Here is a 26,904-nt window from a genome sequence, read left to right as displayed (position 1 = left end):
AACCAAAGGAGTGGTTATATGATGTCAAGTAAAACAAGTATAACATTGAGTAAACAGATCTGTTCCTGACACTGCTTAATTTCAGTCCTTTATTAACTTCCACAATTATTTTCCAAGCATTAATTGAACACTATCATTTGGGATTAAATGATCTTCTGGATAATTAGTAGAACTAAATATCTTTCATCAGATTATTTAATTTTGTAAAATGTAAACCTTGTCAGGAAAAAAAAAAAAAGCCAAATAAACCTCTTGCCAACTGTGGTAAAGTCAATTTTTAAGTTTAGATTAGCTATGCTCTTTACCTGCAATATTTGTATATGGAGATCTAAGATTGAACTACTCAAAAACAGTTTATCCTAACTAATATTAGGAGTATTTTTCATATTTCAATGAACATTTTATAAAATATTAATGTAAAAGCCTATAAAACACTTATTAGAGAAATTAACCCTAAAAACAAAAGGGAAAAAGGAAACAAAAAGCAAACAAGAAATAAACCCTTACATGTCAAGAGCATTTTGGCTGAATTCCTCAATTTTTTTTTCTTATACCTTGGGAAAATCTAAACCCCATATTAAAATTTTTTAAAACTATTTTATATCACCAATTATAAGAATCACTAAGTAATTATAGAATGTATTTTAAATGGCTCAAAAACATGTGAGGATTGAACTCAACTAACACGACAACTCTATGGAAGAAAGTAAAGCAAAATAATCTAAAGGAAAAGGTAAGCCTCCATAAACTTGTTTAGGTTTTCATATAGTAACCACTCTGCGACAAGCCAGTCCTTGTGTTTTAGGATACTACTGGACTAAACAGCAAAGCAGGATTAGGCATCATATCAAGTGAGTTCACATGGCTTCCAATAAATATGATCCGTGCATTAATTGCAAACCCACATTCCTGCATCTTTTCTAAAGAATAGTGCACATACTTCTGTAGCATTTAAGGCAATAAATTTAAATTTAGAGTTTGACTTACAGAAGCTACCTGATTCTGCTTAGTCATCGAAAAATCTTAGCCCTAATCTTGAAACACAAAAGCAAATGGAATGCTAAATATAAGCCCCATTTTCCATTTATTTACTCTTTTGCAACTGCTTTCCAATCACTTTTAATCTGAAAAATGTCTTGAAAGATTATAGAATGTAGTTTTAAAGAATCTGGAAAATACTAAAATATGGCACTTTAAGATCTACCAAAAGATTATTTAGGTTCTTAGAAAAGAGCTGTAGCACATTCTCTTTCCACTATCCAGTCCCAGATTTAAAGATACCAGGAAGTATTGTCTGCAAATAAATTCATTTTTATTGAACAAGTAATTGTTTCCCTATGTGGTAGGATATTATCTAGCACTGGGGATACTGTGGTGGACTAAAGTTTTATAGCTCATGCTGCTACATTTTTGAAGAGATAAAGAAACTACATAGTTTAAAAATTGTACTTATCTGTACTAATTTTTCCTACAACATATTTTCATAATTTATAATTTTCCTATGAAATATAGTTATAAGTGCATGCCTACAAATACATATACACAGATTTAACAGTTTGGCCAAACACTGCTGATGTCTCATAAATTTTTATTCAGCAGGCACTTAAAATGTGTCACAGAAATAACACATTTGTTAAATGAGTTAAACACAAGTTTTATAGTCTATCATTGAAATAAAAATGTGCAAAGTGAAACTATTATCTTTAGTTCTAGATTAACATTTACTTTCAGTCTTATTTTTTATATTAACTATATTATTAATCTTCCACTTTAACCAAATAAAAAGTATTTGTAGTGTTTGCTTACAATTTACAAGTGGACATAATGATATGGGCCTGAACTCTAATAAAGAGTTTATAACTAGAAACACAAACATAATTACTGGAAACAACACAGACTAAATATTTTATATATGCCCCCTTATCCAATAAAATATAGAGGAAAACCAGTTTCATGCCAACTCCAGTTACCAAGGAATGCTTCACCTAACAGTTGTAATTCAGGCATTAATGAGAAAAGGAGTTTCTGTAAGTCATTGAAATAACAAGTTTCTGAAGATTCCTGTGGAATAGTGAAGGATTCTCTCAACCACATGAGAGAATATATATTAGGAAAAAGAGGTTGGCTAATTAGCGATTAAGGTCAACTCTAGGGGGCCTAAAAAGACAGAGTTTAAATGTGATATACAAAAATCTGGATACTGCCCAACTGATGAAAATAGAGAAACAGGCTCATCAGTATTGTTGGGGTGGAGATGAGGAAGACAAAGGTGGCTTACAGTGCTGTCAGATGAGGGAGGCAGGCATAGTGGCCTGGGGTCAGAAGAGGGGGATGAGAGAAAATTAGTAATGTTAGAAGGAAAAACTCCTCATGGAAAGGAAAAATGAAAAATAATGATAGTTGCTGATCAAGTTTACTTTTTATTAATTTGCTGAAATAACTGTAAATACCTAGGAAGAAACTGTTTATTTACAGTAAATAAATTAGGTATTAGTTATCAAGTAAGACACTGAAATCAAAGAAGTGTATTTAAGCTGTTTAAAACTTCTTTTTATATACCTAAAGCATGTAATGCCTAAATTATTAAGTATATTCTCATAGAACACATAGACAAGCAAAGGTCAATTACTAAAATATCCATTATTATGCAGGAAAAAAGGAGAACTTCAAAGACACAAGACAAAACAGATAAATCACAAGATACCAAAGGAGAACATTTTAGCAGACACGGAATGGTGGGATATGTTACAGGCTGAAAGGAATGAGGGTGTAAAAGGATCAGTGGATATGGCACTAAGAAAGCTATTGCTTAGTTATCCTATAAAATTAAAACTTAAAAGCTGAAATAATCCAACATCTTAGAAAATGAAATCCAAGTCAAAATATTGCTAACAACAGCAGGCATTTATTAAATACTTGATGTAAACATTCTAAGAGTTTGTATAATCTCACTCAATCCTTAGAACAACATTCAAATACTATTACTTTTACGTAGATGAGAAAACTGAAGCACAGTAAGATGAAGTAACTTGGTCCAAGATTGCACAACTGAGCATTTAGCCACCCTTCTATACTGCTCTTTAGGCAAGATTTTGTGTGTATATTAATTTAAAGAATGCTTGTAATACATTAATTTTGGAATGCAAATGACCAAAAGCAGAATAACTAATTATGCTTTGTCTAAATAATGGAATGGCTTGTACATAAAACTTTAAAAGCAATGATGTATGTTTATAACACTGATGAAAATGTCTACCATATACCTTAAGTAGAATTTAAAAAATAAACATTTGGTATGTCTCTCTCATGCCAGAGACAGAAATACACACAAAAATGTTAACAACTAGGAGAGTTGAGACAATTTTTCAGTCTCAGTTACATATGTCCATAACCCACTTTATTATTCTAACACAATTTTACAGCAGTAAAGAATGCTTACTTTTTGCTTTTTAAAAGAAAATCAAAGCTGACTTTGAGATTTATACTTTTTTTCTCTCGAGTAATTCACTAGTGTCTTTGTTTATAGGTATCTCCACTTCAATTTTTAAATGCTCTCAAATTCTTTCAGGGCTACAAAGCTAAAACCTAAATAAATGACAAACCAGGAAAAATTTCAACCAACATCATCAAAGGCAAAACTAACCTGAACTTGATTTTTGCCACATTTGATAGGACATCTGTTAGCAAATATCATCTGATATATACTCAGACTGTCTCACTTGGACTCTGTTCCAAGCAAAATATCGTCAACATAATGTTAAATTACTTTAAAAATAACTAATCTGCAAATTTTGAATACAGGAAACAGAGCAACATACGTCAGAGAAAAGTAATTTGGCCTTAAGAATCAAAAATCACTATTCTTCATCAGTAGTTTGGCTTCTCTACTCCCTGGATGACACCTCCCCATCAATCCCTCAAAATTGATGTGCACATGGGATAGATCTCCCTAAACAATAAATTAAAATTAAGAATAATTGTGTACAATCAGTTGAAATCCTCAAGCTACCAGGAACATTAGAGAACCAAGTTTATAAATCAGGTATCAAAACAGTATTATTCTGTGTTGCACAGCCAGAGAAGTGCTGAAATAGGAAGTTGCCTCAAAGATCTGATATCAGTCTTTTTTCACAGAAATGTATAGTCTCTTTTTCCTTTAATTTTCAGTTTTTAATGAATTGTCTGCTTAATAAAGTTAAAAATTTATCTAGGCAAACTGAAGAGTATTATTCAATGATATAATTTTCCTAGGATTGCTACATGAATTTTATATATTACATGTATACATGCCATTCTCATTTGCTCAATCTCCCATTAGTATAGTCAAACAACTTTTTGTAAAATGTGTTTGAGTGTTGGGGGAATTTTTGGAGTGGGAAATCATTTACTTAAAGCTTTACAATTCTTTCATTTCTCACTGCATACAAATTGAGAATTTTGCTTTTTAAAATTAGCAATTGAATTACTGGACAGAAGCTTAGTAACTTCTACTGGAGATCACTGTAGTTTCACTAATGAAGATAATTGTGTATAACATTTATATATCTCCTATCATGAGCTATGTTTGTATAAAGCACTTTTTAAGAGTGTTGTTTCTACAATCAAATGCATACAAATCCAGTGGATTACATTTCTGTACTTTTTGAGCAACTCATCTACTCTTACAGTATTTCCCTATCAACAGATTCATGAATGTGGAAAAAGCCCATTTCCTCATTCAACAAAATTTACATTGCATTCCAGACTAAAATATCCTACTTTTATCACTATTATTCAAATGTTTTTCCAAGCAGAAATTTTTGTTTTATTCAGCAACTCCACTTTGATATCACTTTTTTAAATCCAAGAAAATAACTAATATTTAAAACTATTTCCCCTTATGCTTAAGTTCATGAGTACATTTCTCTAAATCGGGTCACATTTAAAGGCTTAACAAAAGTGTGCCCTATTTTCTCTGGAATTTGGTTTATAATAGTTTGAAATGTTCAATTTGTGATTTATATTTTATCTCCTCCAAATGTTTGTGATGACATTTTCCAAAATAATTAGGTTAAAAAAATCAGACATAGAAACTTATAATAAGCAGCTAATAAAAATAAATAAATTTAAGGGGTATACCAAAAGAATTAGGTTGAAATTCTATATGGAATACTACCAAGGACTTAGTAGACAAGAGTGAAATAAAGATTATTGGAAGCCCTACTATGGGAAAAAAAAAATAAAGCTCTTCATCAAGCAGCAAGTTTTAGGTCAGGATGAGACTTTAGCCTGTAAATGAAGTCTAGACAAAGGATCCTACAATGTATGGCTATTCTTTCCAGTGGATTCTAAAATACAGAACAAATTTTGTCCAGAGCTTACATAATAGATTATTGTAGTAATTAGACTGTCAAAAGTTTAGACACATAAAAAGTAACAGGAAAAAAGTAATGCCCAGTTTCTCAAAGAATCTAAGCTCCTGACAGTCCTTTTCCAAGTCACTACCTAAACCAGGTGAGGGAGCCAGAAACAAGTTCATTGTTTTATTCCTCTACAGCTTCATCATACAGTTTATGCACACAAAGCATAAACACACCTAAGGACAGGCTTTCAAACTGCTACAGTTAAATACTGTTGGATAGGAGGGTGTGCCTGATGAAAAACCAGATTTTATGATATGTTTAATTACATCACCATTAGGAAAACTAGTTTAAAAATGTTTAATGTTAAATGAACAGGACAAATAAAATCCTTACACATAAAAGTCACTTCAAAGGGATCTCTATTATTCTTCAAAGATGCCTTCAGGATGAGCGTCATGACCCTAATGAATAGCTCAAGAAAATCTATACTCTGAATGAGGATTTTTCTTCATAAATCCTTTATAGGTAAATCAATTTAATGGAAAAACAGTGAATATAACAAGTAACATACCCTTGTAAAATTTACTTAAAATTATTACATACAGGTATTCATCTTCAAATGACTAATATTGAGTCACAAGAATGTAAAACTCAAGATCTGTATTAGAAAAATAAATTTGCAAACATAAGATTTAAATGCGAAATTAGAGGTTTATGAAATAAATGAAAACTAAGCATAAAATATATATTTGAAAGAAAAATATTTAAAGCAAGCAAGAACATCAAAATAACAAAGGAAAATATTGTTCTTTGGTCTCAGAACATTATTTATCATTTTTTTCCAATCTGACAATGAGAAAAGAGCATAAGCAATATAGATAACATACTATTTAGATGTCATTTCAAAATTACTTGACATTTTTAATAGTACATCACTTATATTTCCTTTAACTTTCAAATGTATAGTGAGTGTTCCTGCAAATAAAAACCCAGAAATATAGGGCAAGGATATCAAGTCTGAGATTAAGTAATTCAAAGGATCTTTAATCAAGAAAATATGCCCAGTCTCAAATACTAGCAAAAATTTTAAAGAGTAATAACAGTGCATCAAGAAAATGTGAGGAAGTGGACTCCTATCAATGGGATTAAGTTGTTACCACAATTATGGAAGGCAATTTGGATATAGAAAAGTCAAAATATCTTGCATAGTTTTCAATCCAGCAATTCCTCTTCTAGGAATTTAATACACAGATATATTCACAAAAATATCCTTCAGCAAAAAGACAAGTTAACAAAAATATGGAATATAAGTCCTTATAAAAAAAAAAACTCCTAAAATTTACATTAAGCAAAAAAGAAAAAAAACGAAGATGCAGAACAGAACACAACAGGCAACTATTCATGTAAAAAGAGAGGAAAATAATAAACTGAACATTTGTCACTGGGAAGGGGAACTAGGTACCTCATGAATGTGTAGGTAAGGCTTCAATGTAGGTCCCTTTTGTAATCTTAGATTTTTGAACCACATTAATAGATATGTAAACTAATCAGCTGATAGCATTTGGGCTTAGGCTTATGAATATTTCTGTATTTCACCATCAATTTTCATTCCAAATACTCCGAAAATATGAGGCATTATGCACACATAAATGGTGTATTTTTTTAAAGGATCACTACCACAACTTCTAACTAGAACTTAATCATTTTTAAAAGAAAACAATAAACCTTAGCACAAACTCATAAAGTAGAGGTACTAACCATATAAACTTATTTAGGAAAATAATTTCCATCCTAAAAATGGATACTTAATTGAGTAAGACACTGCTGTCACTCAAGATTATGTTTTAAGAGTTCATAAAATTTAATATTAAGATTATTAAAATGATTTGTATAAAATTTTGAAAGTCAACATTTAAAGAAACATGTTATACCTTGTTTTATAATAAAATTGTCAGTTTCCTTTTAAAATGAAGTTAAATTAACCATTTACTTATAATTAAAAATTATAATTCTTATAAAATCCCTTTCAATTATGAGAACTTCACTAGAACAGAGTAACTTTCAGAGAAAAGGCTTAAAAATAAAACATATTAAGTGTAGCCAGATGAGTATGAACTAAATGAATAAGCATTCTTTAAAAACCTTTGTTTGAATAAGTGATATAATTGGACATGTCCAAAAATACATGTAACTTGACAAACATTTTACTAACCTTGCCTAGAATGTCTTTCACCCCCATAACTTTTTTCCTGGATATAGAACACTTGACAGCTGTTTTCTGAAACTGATGAGGCAATTCCACCAACTCTGGCTTCCATTGTTGGTTTCAAGAAGTTGTCTTTACTTATAAAAGGTCAGTTTCTTTTTGTATTCAGCTGCTTCTGTACTTTTAGTTTTCTAGTTTCATTCTCATGTCTGGTTGGGTCATTTTTCTTTTTTCTAATTCCTTTTGTGATTCATTGCACATCCCAACATCTGTTGATTGGCTTAAATCAATCCAGAAAATTCTTATTTCTCTTCAATTTATGCTTCTGTCCAGTGTTTCCCTCTACTTCTGAATTTTGATGACATTTTCACAACATAGTTTCTCTCATATTTTTCACTTATTTTCTCTTAAATTTCCAATTTTTCAGCTCTCCAATTCTCTCTTCACCTGTGTCTAATCTGTTATTAACCTAATTCAACCTAAATTCTAGTTTTGAAAGTCTGCCGATATTTCTACTGCATGTGGATTCTTCAAATGCAATCCTTTTCTTGTGAAAATATTTGTGGAGACTCTTGTGGCTTAGAATGAAGGTACATTCCTCCATTAAAGGTTTGAAATTGTTTACCAGGCAACCAGGAGCATGATTTAGGTTGTGTCCACCTTACATTCAGATTTTTTTTTTTTTTTTTTTTTAAACACTCAGTTAAGAGCTGGACTTACTGTTTCAGGACTTCTCCATTTCACTCAGCCCAAGATCAAAGCATCTTTCTTCAGACTCCTAAAATTAGCACGGTAGCATAGACTACTTCTGACCCACATGTCTTTAAAGAGGATCTCCTATTTTGACACCACAAGCAAAGCAAGCCGGGATCTTTTTGACTTTTGCAACCTGAGATATTACAAACATACAAATTAAATTCACATTCTATCAATTTGACAAAGACTCTCAGGGTAAAATGGCTTAGGTTCTCTCTGCTTATCGGCTCTTTCTTTTGTTTTTGTGTTTGTTTTCCAATTAGGCGATCCGTATTTCTTTATTATGTAGTCAATTCCTTGAGGCTTTGAACATGTTTTGTTTTGTATTTTTTTTAATTCTGTCCAGCAACCTTAATTGTTTTAAATGAGGTGATTTAGGTAACAGATCTTCAAACTATTTTAACATTGAGCTATCAAAAATATTAGGAAAAGACTTTATATGCAAACAATCTTTAAAAGTAACCAAAAACTTTAAAAGCCAAACTAAATTCAAAAGTTTTGAAAGTTACAAAGTCAGTTAACCAAACATATTCCCTGGAATATAAATTGCCAAATAAGTATAATTCAATTCTCTGAAACATCTTTAAAAACCCAGCTGAGTTTACCTTTAGAGTTTGCTATGCTAAAGTCATGAAAGTCACAAGAATTAAAAAAAAAAAAATTAACACAGAACTGTACTGTTCTCTTAAAGATAACTTTTTGTTTTTGTAAAACAAACCTACATAAAGTGATGATTAGGGTTCAAGTTAAAGCAACAATTTATATATTTCTTATATCTAGATGTCTTGAATTTCTATCAGGTATTGGCAGTATAAACATATACAGCATTAGTAAAAGCTGTGAAAGGGACAGTAAGAGAATGTTTATGCTTTTCTAATTTGACAAAAGAACCTGTGAAATTTGGTAAGTCAGCATGTGAAAACTCAAGTTCCACCACACACATATATATACACACACACACAAATATCTCAAAATTTCACTCCAAGAGATATGCTTAAAATTTTATTATATCTAGGCATTTATGTTCTGTATCAGATTTTTAAGTTGCATTCAAAAGCATGAGTATCACCAAGTTTTTTTAATAGATACCTGCAAATTAATAATGACCCTTAAATATGATACTTATTTAAAAACCTCTCTATTATGCCATACATCAAATTGTTTCTAAAGGTCGCGCAGCTTAGTACAATATACTTAAGTATTTGAAAGTATCAGACAATTCAAAAGAACATGTGTTTTTAGAAAAACTAGACATTTCTTTTTAAAATTATTAACAGTAAAGGTATTGACAACTTAAACTTTGTAAAAATACAGTCATAAAATAATTCCTGGAAATTAAAGATGTAAAACTACATAAAAATCTCAATTTCCTACTGTTTTCATGCAACAGAATGCCAATTATGCCAAGCACATTAAGGTACAGCTTAACTTACATTAAGACAAACCCTAGGCATAATAAGTGAACTATTCAGTGAAGTATAATAGAATGAAAAGATAGAGGGAGGGATGAGTTTTAAGATGTTGCAAATCGGGTTGGCAATTTTAAATGAGGCAGTTCATAACAGGTGTCACTGAAAAGGCAATTATTTTGCAAAGATTTCAATAAAGCAAGGGATTTTGTCAAGCAGCTATCTAGGTAACTCTACTAGAGCAGACAAAACAAGCAACATAATGAAAGTTTTAGGGTGGGAGTGTTTAGAATGTTTAAGGAAGTCAGCTGATTAGAAAAGAGACTGGCCATACTATGTGAATGAATTTACCATGTAGAGACACATCAGGCAAAATGTTTTATTTGTTGGTATTCTAGTATTTACTCCTTACAATTTCTATTTAAAAATGTTTATGACCAAGAAATAACATTCTTAAATATAAAAAAAAAAATAGACTTTACAAATAATTACTTAGATGGAAACTTTCACTAAGAATGTATACTATTTTTTTTTTACTACATCTAATTTCCACTTGGAGAGCCAAGATACTGTGTTTTTGAAGACCCCAGAAAGTAGGCAAACCCAATTAAGAAGCAAATTCACATGTTCAGGGGTCAAAGTTCCATTATAATCCTTATCTAATCTCACTGCTATAAAAACACTATCTTATAATAGCAATGTCCTAAAAATATACATTAGCATCCTCACATCAATACACTATTTCCCTCCTCACATCAACATTGATGTACACAATATTCCTTGATTTTTTGAATCTTATAAAACTTTGACTAGACATAAATTTGAAAAGCTGTTAATATAAAAATTTACCAACTTTTATTTCTAACTGATATTTGGAAAACAGTTGTTAAACTTTCACTTTCCTTAATTTTAGCCAAATTCTAAACGTCACAGGACATTACAACATGCATTTCATGGTTTTGTTCAAAACTATGTTTCATTCTTTAATATTAGAATAAACGTGGGATTGTAAAATCTTGGCTATCACTTATCACCGTGATAACTGTCCCTTATAATGTATACTTGCATATTTACTATACACTTAACCAAGAAAGGGATGAAGTCTCAAATTTTCATCATTAATAAACAAATGAGTGATCATTTTTTCCTGTGCATAAACGCCAATCTGGAAACTACATGCTACAGATAAACAAGACACTGGTGATGTGTATCAAGGACTGGTACTTCGCAAAAGAGATTTTACTCACGGTATGTTTCTAGGAAACAACTGTTTGAAACAACTCGTTTTATCTACCAATGGAAAGCAACCGATTTTCCCCCTTAGAAAGTATTTTTTCTCCACAAAAATGAAGACATTGGTCAGTTGTTACTTTCTCCTCAAGCTATGTGGCTTCTCAATAGTTTAATTACACACAAAGTTAATCTCCCCCCAGAATGGCTGACATGCAATTTTTCTTTGAAAATTGAAAAAGCAGTGTCTAGTCAGTTAACTTCTATATTTATGTAGGCATGAGTTAAAACAAGGGTTCATGTGATATCCCAACTTCAGGTTTTCTAAGAGCAGTCACATGTACCTTTTTATTTCAGCCATCATAAAACTTCAGGCCTTCATACTTTTCAACCAGCTATTTCCTAATAGCTTAGCTGCAATACTTGATTACATATCGTGAGTTCCTGTGTTTTAATAAATAAGATAAATTTCATGTAATGGTCACAAGTCATCTATTTAAAATACTGGGAAAAGGCCTCTCTTGTGGCATAGGGGTTAAGTCTCAGCACTACCACTGCTGCAGACCAAGTTCCATCTCCAGTCAGGGAGCTGACCCACATATGGCACAGCAGATATCTCCTGTCTTGCCTGCCGCTCCCCTTAGCAGTGTATTTCAATAAAGCCATCTGTCCTACTCCCTACTGTGTTTCTGGTAAATCCTCTCACACCCCACACAACTGGCCTATACCCCAGTTCTTGTTTGCATAAATAAAAAAAAATCTTTAAAAATCAACCAATCAATCAAATACTAGGAAAAAGGCAGAAGGGGCTGAACAGTGGGTGGCAATTATCTCTTTGGTGGTGGGCATGATGAGACGTGTCTCAGTGTCTCTTGAGATATGTATATACCTGATCTTATACTGTTGTAAAACAATGTTACCTCAATTTAAAAAAAAAAAACTTCAAAAATAAACTCTACAACATGGATAAAGTTTTCAAACATTACATTTGAGATCAGCCAGACAGAAAACGTCACATATTCCATGGTGCCACTTGTATGATGTGTGCAGAATGGTAAAACCAGAGACACAAAGATGACCAGTAGTTGCCTGGTACTGACGATGTAAGTGCATGATAACTGCTAACAGATTTAAGATTTGTTTCTGGAGTGATGAAAAGTCCTACTATTGGATAGAAATAGTTATATATCTCTGTGAATATGCTTAAAAAAGCACATAATAAACAGGGCAGGTAAGACAATTTAAGGATAACAAAATAGAACTGCTTGACACTGCCTGACAAATATTATGCATAAATGTTATTTGTTAACATTAACTGGAATACAATATCCTCTCATTCATGAGAAATAGGAAATACTGATAATTAGGAGGAAAATGCAGCTTAAAAACTATGAAGTTGTTTAAATTCCTAAAAAATAAAAGGCACTTTTTTTCTCTCCCCTTTGTTAAGCGATTGGCACACAAGAGATTCTCTGCAATCTCCAGGTTTCTAGTTAGAAACCTTATTTTCCTACAATTTCGTTGACCCACCCTCATGTACCCCATATCAAACCACATTTGGTTACTGAGGTGACCATAGCATCCAAGAGTCTAGAATGTGTTTACTCAGAAAATACTTGAAATTTAATTTCCCCTATCTTTTCCAGATACACCATAAAATGCAAATTATTGTAAATGCTGGTCCAGTTTCAATGTTATTTCCCGATACATACACAGGAACAATGAATGCATGAACATGAATCAAGACATTGTCATTTATATTTTTGCCTAGTCACATAAAATCTAGAATATTATACAGGTGAACTGGGGCCTGTCATTTGACAGTCAATTTACTAATGAAAAATAGCCTTACACTTTAGGCAATTTTATCTGAAAATAACACAGACAAATATATCAATAGGCATGTTTAAGCCTTCATCCTATGAAATGCATTTTTTATGGTACTTTAAGAACTCCACACATAAAAGTATTTGCCAAAAGGACCTGCTAACAAATTATGCTTATTTTAATCTGCACAGAATTTCCTAAGAGTTACATACCACAGTTTATAAACTACTGCTATTCAAAGTGTATCTTAGAATAAGCATCACAGAATATACTAAATTTTTTCCATTACTCAATTGTGGGAAACTTAGAATTGCAAAGCTGCTCTATAGGTAAATAATTAAAAATTTGACAAAACGTCATAATGGTTTACATAGCATCAGCTGAGTACCAGAAAGTTGCATAAAGGTATTTCAGTTTTCAGGAACATGGACTGGAGATGTACTCAAAAAGTATTTCCTGAATTTCCAAGTCTCATAAAACAATTTACAACAAAGTTTAAATTTCATTGTTATTTTCCCTTTAACAAGGACTAAAGATCCTTTCAGAGATTTTTTTTTTGGAATTACATCTGACTTCAAACTTTTTTTATTTTTTCACTGTTGTTTCATAATTCCAGATATTTAAGATTTTTCTTTTAAAATAGATCAGTACAGTCGATCCTTTCACATAACTTGTTTTACAAGGCTTCTACACTTCCACATTTAAGAAAAGGACAACTGTTTAAATAGGCTATTCAAAGGCCAACATACTTTACCTAAATTCTAAATTTTGGTGCTAGGAAAATTTCATTCTAGCAAAACCCTCAATTGTTAAGTCAGAAAGAAGTTATTATTTACTGTTCTCAGTATTAATAATAAATTATCTAAACTAATACATTGAATATTTAATGTTTAATGTATTTAGGGCAGTGAAATCGTTCATATAAATGTCCTAAGTGAAAAATTACTAAAGCTTGCTTTTTTTTGTGACAAAATTCCAAGTGCCTTCTTATGGTTATATTACTTTTAAACCATGAATGGTAAAAGCACAGAATAGCTAATAGAATATTAATAGTTAATAGTCTATACAAATGTAAGTTATGACTGCCAGGAAATTATAATACCATGTCATCTAAAAGATTTGCAGCAACTTTGTGCTTGTTAGTAGTCAGATAATTTTTTGCATGTACTTCAAAGTCTAATAGTTAATTATGAATGAAGTTCTTTCAAAGGAGCAAAATATTCATAACTTATGACAGCTATTTCTACATTCATAATGCATTTTTTCTGTTTCACTGGTTAGTACAGTGGTGACTAGGGGGCCAAAATCAAGAATTAAAATACCAGATTCACTACTTTTCCCCCAGTAGTTTAAACTTTAATTTTGTTGATCTGAGGATAGCCACTTAACTTCTCTAAATCTAAAACCCAAACATCTGAAAAAATTAGGGATAATACATAGTATCTACCCATCAAAAGATGAACTAATCAGGGCCTTCCTCGTGGTGCAAGGGGTTAAAGCACCGCACTATGAAGCGATCTGCAGCCTCTACAGCACGAGTTCGATGCCCGGCCTGTCGGGAGCAACCCACATGGCACCGCAGATCTCTTCTGCCTCGCCCGCTGCTCCCCTCAGCAGTGTATTTCAGTAGATCTACCTGTTCTGTTCCCCACTGTCTCTGGCGAATCCTCTCAAACCCACTCCCCGATGCCGGGCATCTCTGACCTGTGCCCCAGCTCTTGTATGCATAAATAAATCTTTTCAAAAAATGAACTAATCAAATCTCATATAAAATAATCAAAAGGCTAAAATAGATTTAAAAATTTCAGTTATTATTGTATATGGCAAGTCATAAAAATAAAGAAAAAAACCACTAGTAATATTGAAACCAACATGTGTATTTTTAAAACATGCTAGCTTTTTACTTCTAAAAATCTAGAAAATATTTCACATCCAAAAATACCTTCTTCACAATACTTTCCTTTATAAAGTGTCCATAGGTATTGTTTCCTATAAAATTTAGTTTTCTAAACCTCTATTTAAAATGTAACTAAAAACTGCTTGCTTTTAAGAACTCTAGAATTCTATGCATATTTTAGGTAAGATCTACAAAAACTTTAACTTACTGCAAATGTATTTATTAAATACAGAATACGTTGCCTCAGTGAAAATTTAAGAAACTTCTAAAGTCAACTCTTCTCCAGACTATTTAATGGGACTTCCTCACTTACAAATTATTGAAAACACATGAATTCATATTAGTTTTCACATTCAATTAAGAAGGGGATAGAAAAATAGTATGAAATCAGTGTGGTAAACTGATACCTAAACACAAGTATAGCAGAAAAAGAACTATTACAGGACATGAAAGTTGGAATAATTTCATCGTAGAAATAGGAAATCTTAGAAACAATAAATCTGGGACAATTGGAGAAATGTAAATATAAGCTGGATATGAAATTACCGAAGAACACTGTGACTGCTACTTTTCAATGAGATAATATATTGTTGTTATGTACATAATGCATACATGGTAAAACATTGTCAAGATGGAAAGGTCTATATATACCATAAATTTTCTAAAATTTCTCATAAAAATTTGAGCAGGCGCCTTCCTGGTGGCACAGGGGTTAAAGTCTCAGCACTATCAAGCTATCGCCAGCCACTGCATCATGAGTTTGGTCCCCAGCCAGGGAGCTGAACCACAAGGTGCAGCAGATCTCCTGTCTTGCATGCTTGCTCCCCTCAGCAGTGTATTTCAGTAGATCTGCCTTTTCTGCTTCCCACTGCCTCTGGTGAATCCTCTCACCACCCCCACAACGCTGGCCTACACCCCAGTTCTTGTATGCACCCCCAAAAAAAAAAATTGAGAAGGGGAAAAATAATGGCTTGCCTAAAGTCATAGTAATTCAAATAAAAAGGTAAAGGTAAAAAATTCAGATTCCAAAGTCTGTCATTCCTGTTCTTCAATACTACCTCCCTTAAATGGAGTAATCTATAAATTCCCTTTATCTATTTAAATAAATTAACAATTTCCTAAACACATCTTTCCCAAACTACTAAAATGATCTGGCCACTATTTTGAGGCAAACCACCATTCTAATAGCCGTAAAAGATTGTCAGACACATACCCTAGTTCTTTACTTGGACTGTCTGTTGCTTAAATGTAAATCTCATGACTACTTTGTGAACATGGGAGACTCAAATTTATAATCCAACAGCTTGCTTTTTGAAAAATACTACTTCCACGATTTCATGCATTTTTATGCATTTTATGCACTTCCATGATTTCAATGCTTTACAAAAATTATTTCATGTAAAATGTTAACTTTCTAATTTATGCACCAAACAATTGAAAAATGTAAATACTAGCAAACACGAATATGTTTCTAGATGATCCTTCTGATTTATTATTCTAAGGTCAAAGATCCCATGGCTATAAAAAATATAATTCTTATTTGAACAACTTCATCATTTGGTTAACTTAAACATATTTAGACAGCCTACACTTTTATGAAAATATAAAACAGCTAACTTTTACTATAACCTAATGAGCAGGGGAGCAAATTTTTATCTTTCCTTTGACTATGAGGCAACTTAAAGGCAATCCTGACAAAGTGTAATTTTATAATTGGAAAATTTGTTGCAATCATAAACATTCAAATTATATAATAATGTCTTCTAACTATACTAACAAGTAAATTTAAAAAAAGAAGAGGGCAGAGAGAATTTTGAAAAGATTTCAAATATAAATAAGCATGAAGTTTGGGACACTAAGAGAGCATGTATCTACATATACTGAAAATACTAGTTTGCCAAAAGAACCCATCAATTCATGTCGAGAACCTTAACAGATTAAAAATGGAATGGGCAGCTGGATGAGAAACAGAATACTTAAAGATCTCAAAGTACCTATTATTTTAATAACAACAAAGGAAAAACCATTTACACAGCATAGAAAATAGCCAACACTGACATCACCAATAAGGGGTATTAATGAGCATTATGTGCCTCTGGCAATAGTGGGGACACAATCATTTCTAGCTTCTCAGTTAAAATGCATACAGCCTGAGTTTATGAAGAAATGGTCAATATTAAAGGACACTAAAAAGGAATGACAACTTCGGCAAGTCCTTGAATAACCTCGTCTAGTTCAATATCCTTTCATAACATTGATGGGGGCAAAAATAAAACCCTCAGTCAACGGAAAACAAGGACTTGCTTTCATCATGTTTTACTAAAATCAGTTTCCAAGAAACTACCAATGATAAATGAGGAATTACTGTTTGTAATGACCCTGCATTAGAGAGATATATATATTTAGAAAACTGCGATGAGGTATTATAGAATGATGAAAGTAGAACGTGAACTATATATTAAAACTGGTAAATTTCCTGAATGTCATAGCTGTTTGTGTAGAACATTATTAAAAAACACACTGAAGTATTACAAAAGGTCAGGATATATGCAGTTCATTACCCTAAATTTCAGGAAAAAAAAAAAAAGAATTGATAAAGCATATGTCCAGTATTAAAAAAGAAAGTCAATCAGGGTGAATGAAGTGTATAAAGGAGTTCTTTGCATTGTTCTTGGACTTTAAAATATTCAAAGTATACAGCTAATACAGGTAAATTATGGTCATCATTCCTAAACACTTTCTTCTATGGCATAAAGTTTATACTTTTACAAGGTATTTTGTGAGGACTGTCATTTTTGGCATCTAAGTTTCATGAAATTCAGACTTGAGTACTTTTAAATATCATGGGCTGGAAGTTGAAAAGAGCCAACTCTCTGGTAGACAATAGCTGGAAATACTATACCATTTTCAAGTCATTAGACTTAGAAATATCAAGTCATTAAGGAAAAAAATTCCAAATAAGGGAATGAAATAAAAATTGAGAAACACTGCATTTTATCTGTGTAGTGAAAATCAGAAATGGATTTAAACTTTACTAAAGAAGTTAGATATGACTTGGTTGTGAATGACAATACTCCATTCCCCAACCTCCACCCCTGAGAACTCCTTACAAAGATTGAATTACTAATTAAATGTATGGATGTTAGCTAATAACCTGATGATGTGGAATTCATGTCTAAAAATTGTCTGCATGGTGGTAACTGCAAAAAATGCAATTTCATTAGTTATATTCGCTTGCTTAAGTGGCCCTCTCTTAACAAGGGATGGGACTTCTTTACAAAATGATTCCTACTCTGGCACTTTAGACATTATTGCATTCTTAAATTTTTGGAACCAGAAATTGGGGTGTAAGCCCATGACTGTTAGCAAAAGTAAAAAAAAAAATGTCCAAGTACATTAATACAATCCTAATCCTGATTGCAGAACCAAGAACAGTCACCACCATCAAGACTACCACTCAAGCAAAGTAGATGCTTCTAAGACTACCTCTTGATTTTATACTGATGGGTGAATGATAACATGCTATAATCAAAAGAAAAAGCTCAGACTAATCATTTTATTGCCCAAATATATGGAATAATCTATGAAGTATAAAATATTCAGTAAGATTCAATCACTGCACCATAAAGTCTTAATTCCCAAAACTGACTGTCAAAATCACACTAAGATTCCACGTGCACATCCTCAGGAGACTGAGTCAGTATAGTTCTGGTATGCTAATGGTGAAGCTGTGTATTTTAAAAGCTTCCCAAATGATCCTTTGGCTCTAAGGGACAGAAATCTCTTGATTTATATTACACATATATAAGATAAAGGGGCTAAACTACTTCAGTTCTAAGTTTCTAGTTTAAACATGATACGTACTTTGGCTTTGAGAATAGTTGAAATATTCAGTTTATTGAGCAAGAAAAGAAAACCATTATAAAATGGTCTAAATTTTTTCTTCAAATTCAGCATGACAGTTAAAGAAAATGTCAGCCCCAAAACACCATTTCCTTTATTACTATGTGAAGTGATATATAGTACCTGATCATATTGTGGTATTCATTTTGCGATGTATACATACATCAAATCATTATGTTGTGAACCCTAGACATATGCAGTATTTTAAGTCAATTATATCTCAGTTTTACTGGAAAAGGGGGAAAAGACCATTTCTATATGGGACTCTTTAGACAGACTTACAATGCTACCTATATATGTAAGAGATAAAATTTTGCAATTAAAAAAAAGGGTAATAACTGTTCTATCATATGTAAATAAAAATATTGGAGATTAAAACTCTTCCGAGACTATTATTTTTGGGTCTTAATACATTTCAGACTTTAAATTTATATTTCAATTTTGTCTTTGATATCAAGTATTTGTTTTTAGATCTCTTAACATTTCAAAACAGAAATGATTTTCTTTGTAAGCCTCCTAACATGGTAAAACCCCAGGTTATGCTCCCCTAAGCCTTAGAAAATGCTGTTTTATTTCTCAACAAGTTGTATTCAATGAAAATATTCAATTTTGTTGAAAATTACTGTGGATTCTGAATGTAGAGGAAAAAATGTATAGACTTGAATCTAGATGGCCATAACAATTTGTTTTCTGCTCCAAAACTTCTCAGAACTGTTTAACAATAAAAACTTTAAAATTATTTACATACGAATAAAAGCATTCTTGTCCACGTTTAGAAATGCAGTTTTTTAGATACCACTAGACATCTTCATTTCTTGGAAATGCCTTGAACCTCACTCATTTTAAAAAAAAAAAAAAAGCTGTTTACAAGTTGAAAGAACATACTAATAAAAATAAAAACAATGAACCCATTAGAAAGTATCTGAGCCTTTAAGAGCTCCTTTTGATGTCTAAGAAATCAACAAAAACTTCAATTGTCCTCTTATGCTAAAAATCAAAAAAGGAGACACCCCAAAATAGGGTTATGTACGTTAGAATTAGTATTATTTCCAATTACGGAGGTGTCTAACTCAGTATAAGGTTTAAGTGTTTGCATTTATTCATGGGTGCCATGTTGAAGCAGGTCATTAATTAAAATATCTTAAGACAGAGCAAGGGGTTGTATACCAAAATAATCCCCTAGAATCTTACTGACTACAATGTCCAATAATTTTAAACCAAGTATTATATATTAAGTATTGTTATTTCATAAATGTCCAAGAAATTTAAGCTACATCAATATCCACAGGGTAACCTCAAATCGCATGATCAATAGGCCTTTTTGTTTTACAAATTGTTTTATTATAAACATGGTTAGGGGATATCTTTACCACATTTTCAGAATACACCATCACTCATTATACACAAAAAAATATAAAGAATCTGGTATTAAAATGGAGGTCTTTGCAGAGGGATATGATGACCATTATTTTTTTCAATGTTTATCGGTGATTGCAAAGTTTTGCTTTATAAAGTTGAAAAATTTTAACTTTATACAAAGACCATTATACTGAGCAATACAAAGTTTTGTTTGAAAATGGCTACTGTTCCCAAGGTTAATCTAGAAGACAAAGAAGAAACAGGAATTTTTTGGAAAAGAAATTGTTATCTAAGTGAACTATGTCTTTTTTTTAAACAGTTTTAGTAGGCAATGCCTTGGATGATGAGAAAAAAAAAAAAAAATATAGATCATGTTAGCAGAAGTGACAATACCTAAACACCTATGCTACAAAAATGGAAGGGAAAATATTCATAGATGGGGTATTTCAATAAAACCTAATATAATAGAAGTCTACTATTTATAATAGTAAGCACACAAATATTTCCTTTGTTTTAAAAAAACTATGTTCAGAGCATTTTCAGGTATTTCTTCACTTAGTTCTGTGTTTGCCAATAATTCCTGTTGCTTTCTTTCACATCCTTAGTCTACATTACTCATGAGTTTAAGAAAACTGTAGGTTAAAAGGCATATTGTAATTTAGAGCAATAGCTGAATAATCACACAGACATGGACCAACATTTATTACAAACAGGAAAAGAGCAGATCTATAAGAAAAGAGTACAGACTTTCTTTAAAAGGTTGCAAGCTGAAGTACTGAAAAGAAATTATAATCTATATGATAATGCAATAAATTTTATCTGCATTTAAAATTCACATTGCTCAATATATACAAAACATTGTATATATACAAAACAGTAACTGCTAATTAGAGGTATTAAAACATTATTGACAGTGGAGAAGTTTATTTCAATTTAGGTCACTCATGTTCCATCCTGAGTTCAGTTCCATTTTCCAAAGGGGATTTTTTAAAAGTCATTTGTCCAAAGCAGAAAGGTTATTTTGAAAAGTTAGAATGTATACTTCATAGCCCATTATTTATAAGAAAAGGATTCATATTTTTACATTTTTTAATAAAAAGCAACCAATCCTCTACACATTTTATTTAAAAATTACAGCTTTCACAGATGCAATATACATTGTTGCTATTACCAGCAGCATTACCTTCTTCATTTCTCCTTCACCTAGTAATAAAAACATCTTAGGAATATCTCTTAGGAACATGGCCCAATTCAAAACAAATTACTTCCAATAATAAGGTATTATAGCTTATTAATACATGCTATCAGATTGATTATCTAGCTACATGAAAAGCTGCAGAAACCATGGCAGGGGGTGGGGAGAGGAGGAACAACTTAAAAAAATATGGCAAAACTATAACTTTCTCAATTTTGTGATACTTCATAATAACACTCTGACCACTCTAAAAAGTGGTTCCTTAAAAAGTACTGAGGTCCTCATTGGCTATTCACTTATCTCTAGTATTTACAAAAACTCTCATTTCTTAAACTTAAGAGGCCCATATATTGACCAAATTGCTAGAGATACTAAAATATCTCCTTTATTTTAAAACTACAGCAGTTTTTCCATATCATAATGACTTAGATTCAATAATTGATAGAACTACATCACTTCAGAATAATCGTATTTTGTTTTGCTCTCACGAAATCGGTAAATCATGGGGATTGACTTTGGGATTCAAAGTAAGTCAATACATTTCACATACTTTGAGGTAAAATCTGATTTCCTATATATGTACAACACTAATAAAATTTGTCTAATTATGAAGTTATTTAATTGTATTACACAGATGTTGGTCCTAAATGCCCTTTAACTAGAGCATGAGAACTTTCAACAACGTATATACACAAAAATAAAAGCAAGTGATAAAATTTTAGGATGACATTTTAAAGTTAAAATTTCACAAAGCAACTACATATTGTTAAATGCTCACTGATAGAAGAAAAGTTGATATACTGGGAAATATTAAGGCAGTAACTTTCCTAAAAATTATTTATAACATGCTCTCACTCGCAATTAATGTTTCAAGTTTAAAAGCAAAAATAAAAAAACACATTTTTGGCATTGTTCTTAAACAGGATTTATAAAAAATTTCTGTGGAAGCAAATTATCTCTTGTTATAAAGATGAAATTTTCTATTAGGAAAGAACTAGATGTCATTGGACTCATACATGTGGGTTTAACTGAATGCAAAAAAAATAAAACATTACAATTTTCGCACCACAAAGTACTGAGTTACAACAAATGTATTAATAAAACTTTATTTTCTTCAGTGCATACAAGAAGTTATGTGAACACTGTTAATGTTACCTTAAAGACGTTCTTATGACCTCAGTTTTTAAAAATGTATTATAAGTAGGTTATATGTCTTCTCCAGAAATATTATAGGCCACAATGGGTAACACGACCAAAGAAAACTTTTAGTCTGTCACAGTCTAAATGAAATACAAATGTAAAAATAATAAAAAAATAAAGAGCAAATCAGGAAGGAGATAAACACAGCTCAGGATATGTTTCTGAAATTAGCAATTAAACATCTTAATTCCTAAACCAGAAAATGAAACTTTATAAAGTATACACTTATATTCTTTACCATTTTTTTCTCATTTTTTTCCATATATATATTTGTGTGTGAAATAACTGCAAACATTTCCTACTAAATAATTAAGGTGACTGCTAACAGCTCTGAAATATTGTATGAAACGAACTTGTTATTTAGAAAAGTTCCAGTCCCTTGGAATAACATCTGGTCTCTCTGAGAATTCTTTCATAGAATGCAATTCATATAGTTAACTTGGTAACTGGAGAAACAGATTCATTGTGTTAATTACAAAGTGGAGTATCTGTCAACTTAAGTTTAACTGAAGTCTATAATAAAAAGAATGAATAATGTCTGAAGGTTTTAGAAACTGAAAAGAATTTCTAAAATTTAGAAAGTCGTACTTAATTACACAAACACTATTAAATATCAATTGTTACATTCTGATGAGTCTGTACAGAAGCTAAGGTGTTTGTAAAGTCAGACTGGAATGCAGACCAAGTGCAGGTGATCCAGGTTCCTTGCTTTAATGAGCAACACACAAAGTGTCACTGACTTCAGCATACTTCAGACATGCCTATTCACTCACCTGGTGAATTTTGTGCCAGTATATTCTGATGACTAAATATATTAAGGAAAGAAATGGTCCCAAAGTATAACTGATGAAACCTTAAGGACATGGTGTTGGGCCAAAACCACAACCAGACTCCACAAATTACAATCTCTCTCACACATACAAACACACAAACACACATACCACATACACAACCACACACAAAATATTTTAACACACACATGTTGCTGCTATTGTCAGCAATATCCCCCCCAACAAAGTAATATACTGTAAACTACAGCATAAATACAATGAGTACACTGTAGCCTCAACTTAAATCTGCTGGTGGTCAGGTCCATTCTGAGGGACACATCACAGATGATACTGTGTTGTGTTGAGGTCTGTTCAGTACTGCTGACACTAAATCCCTTTGAGAAGGTCCAAAAAAGACCTACATATTACCAAATTTCAGCTATATTGTAGAACATGTTATGACGAGGCTGCAGTGTACTTGCTTATGTTGAGAATTTATATGACAAAATTAATATTCAAAATAAGAAAACCTCACTTAAGAATTGTAAGATAAAAATGGATATTATTTTCAGCTTAATGTGGATATCAATTATTCCCATCTCACCCCTTTCATCCCACTAATTTATAAACTGAAAAATGATTACTTGATGCTGATTGTTATAGATATATTAATACTTTATTATCATCTCGACTACTAATTCACTCTTCAAAAATGAACACTTCCCTTCTAATCATAATTAATAATGTGGCCCTTACTCTTAAACATCCCTGACTTCAAATTTCAAAACAATTTTAAAAAGCAAGAAAAAATCAAAGTGTCACTGGGTAAATTATGATTACATAGGTTTGAGTTACAGTAGCTTATTCCTGTAAAATGTAAATTATCCTGAAACTTTTCTTTAAATTATTGAAGTGCTTACATATATTGACAAACCATGCATTTTCACAAGATTAAATCTGAAATAATTATTCACCTAAATGTTTCATTTTACCACACACTCAAAATACCCTATGAAACTAAGTTAGCATTTCTGTATTTTCTTATACCATTCATTAGTTTGTAAGCAGGAATAAAAAGAAAAATGAGTTCTAAATAAATGACACAGGAGGCAATAAATTGACACATGACAAGTAAATAAAAGGCTAAAGCACTCCAATACCATTAAAACTGTTTTAATGTTGTTGCAACTCCAAAATGCAACAATCATCAGCTTGTAAAGACCCAAATTTCAAAAATTCATTTTAATTACTACTTCATACCTATTTTACAAAATAAAGGCAAGAGACATTTAAATCCTCCTTGTCTTAGTTGTACTATCTATGTTCCTAAACTGGTTTTCTATCACTACAGTGTATGCAGCAATTCCCATCAGATGCTATATAAGAAAAATAAAGTAAAATATTAACCTCTGCTTCAATGTACAGTTTCCAGAATCTGCCAGAACTGGGGAACTGGGCAACAAGGCGTTCATAAGTCTTCCGTGCTTTGTCTATAGGTTGATTCTAAAATTGAAAACCAATAAACAGCATTTACAATGTTAGGATCATGAAAATATTATTTACTGCAGAACCAAGTAGTGTGATTGGACCCATAGAGAAGGAAATGTAATCCTATATCACTAAACCTGTGCCTCTCGAATGAGAATGCTCCAAGCGTCAAGGTCATATGGATTCTCTTCTAGTTTCTTTTCAGCTTTCTTCACCTTCTCTGGAACATATTCAGCTGCCTGGAAGGGGAAAAAAATGAACTGAAGTTACTGGCTTAAAATCTCATATCTAATGTAATTCAAGCATAATATATCATTCTCCAATGCAATATTACAGTACAAAGCATAAAAAAGTCCTTCTTATAAAATGCATCTACATTTTCTGAAACATGTATCTACAGACATATATATTAGAAATGAATTGCATATATTAGAAATGACTTGCATAAAAAGAATAAAACCATACATTTATTTATTTATTTATTTAAAGTGAGCCACGGTGTCTTTTTTTTTTTTTTTTTGATTTATTTATTTATTTATACAAGCACGGGTACAGTCAGAAGCGCGGGAGGGTGAGAAGATTGACCAGAGCCAGAGCAGGGAACAGAACAGGCAGACTGACGAAATAAACTGCTGAGGGGAGCAGCGGGCGAGACAGAAGAGGTCTGCGCGCCATGTGGGACCCTCGCCAGCGGCCAGGGATCAAACCGGCGCTACAGAGGCTGCGGGCAGCTTCGCAGCCCAGTACTCAACCACTGCACCACCAGGGGAGGCCCAAAACCATACATTTTAAAGACATCTTTGTTCAAACAAACCATCTTTTGTATTAAATACATGTACTTTCAAACTCTGTGGCCTCGGGACCCCTTTTATGTTCTTGAAAATTCTGTGTGTCAAATAGCTTGTTTATGTGTATTATTTCAGTATTTACCATTATTAGAAATTGAAACTTAGAAAAATTATTTATTTCTTTACAGACATTATTTACATGTTGAGATAAATATTTTTATAAAAAATAACTACAAACTCAGAGAATATTGTTTCACCGATTTGTGAATCTGAGCAATAAAGCAACAACCTTTAAAATACAGCTGGTTTTTCCATATCTGCTTCTGCAATCAATCTGATGTAACTGTACATTATCTAACAATTTTTACTAAACTTGAGAAATTAAAAGTAAAAAGGCACAAATTACTATCTTAGATTTTTTTTAAAAGATTTATTCATTTATGCATACAAGAGCTAGGGCACGGGTCAGAGATGCAGGGGGGGCGAAAGGATTCACCAGAGACAAGAGTGGGGAACAGAATAGGCAGACTGAAATACACTGCTGAGGGGAGCAGAGGGTGAGACAAGAAAGGTCCGCCTCGCCATATGGGTTGCTCCCTGGCCAGACGGTGATCGAACTCGTGCTGTAGAGGCTATGGATTATTTCATGGTGTGGTGCTTAACCCCTTGCGCCACCAGTGAGGCCCCCTGTCTTAGATTTTTATGAAACAGTTTAAACTCACAATCCTGAACCATGAAGAAAAAAATCATGAAAGGAAATTGACATTAAAAATTTAAAAACATAACACACAAATTGCATAAGCAGCATGTGAATTTTAAAAAAGGCTACAATAAGATTTAAAAGATTATAATAAATGTTTAGAAGTGGTCATGCTTAAGTGATAGATGTTGGAGTTACAGTTTCTTTACCTTTCAATATTTCCTAAACCCCTTAATATGGTAGTTTTATTTTTATTACAGAAATATGATCTTAAAAATATAAATTCTGGGGGGGCTATCCTGTCAAAACACTAACAAGAATGTAAAACAATAGTACTGCAATAAAAAAATTAAAAAATAAGCTGCTGAAAGAAATGGCAAATAAATACCTATAATAGTAATTAGCACGAGGCATAAATACAAGCACTACTTCTCAAACTGTTTTTTAGACTACTATATAGTCAATTGGTAATTTGTACAAAATTTTATTTTTCCTTTTTGCAGAACTTCTTGAAATCTAAATATGGCAAATACACAGCAACAACATACGAAAGGAGACAGGACAGCAATCCAGCTGGGAAAAAAATGTTTAAGTTCCTCTGGGAAAAAAATGTTTGAGTCCTTTGGGGAGAAAAAAAATACCCGAAAGAAACATATCCTTCTTTTGAATAAATTAGCACACACCACTAACAAGTGTATACTTATTTAGGAAGAAAAAAGTTCTAAAAAACTAATGTACTAAGAGGCTTGAGTATATACCTCTGAATCACAGTGTTATAAACCAATGTTACATCAACTTAAAAAAACTCATGTAATCATGAATCAAAATTCAAAA

The 26,904-nt window shown here is 31.9% G+C and overlaps 1 protein-coding gene across 1 annotated transcript in view; it reads right to left on the bottom strand.

Annotated features, from left to right (window-relative positions):
* Positions 1-26,904, bottom strand: part of CSTF3 (cleavage stimulation factor subunit 3) — a 67,037-nt gene that overhangs the window by 27,886 nt on the left and 12,247 nt on the right. Inside the window, exons 2-3 of the mRNA XM_037522498.2 lie at positions 24,720-24,821; positions 24,502-24,597 (exon numbers count right to left, since the gene is read on the bottom strand). Of these exons, the coding sequence (XP_037378395.1) occupies positions 24,502-24,597; positions 24,720-24,821 (198 nt within the window). The remainder of the gene's footprint in view (positions 1-24,501; positions 24,598-24,719; positions 24,822-26,904) is intronic.

This window comes from Talpa occidentalis, unplaced genomic scaffold (genome assembly GCF_014898055.3).
Source record: "Talpa occidentalis isolate TD23 unplaced genomic scaffold, MPIMG_talOcc4v2.1 talOcc4.3, whole genome shotgun sequence".
In the NCBI taxonomy this organism is placed as follows: domain Eukaryota; kingdom Metazoa; phylum Chordata; class Mammalia; order Eulipotyphla; family Talpidae; genus Talpa; species Talpa occidentalis.
Note: the sequence above shows the minus strand (reverse complement) of the source record. Positions and strands in the feature narration are given on the sequence as shown.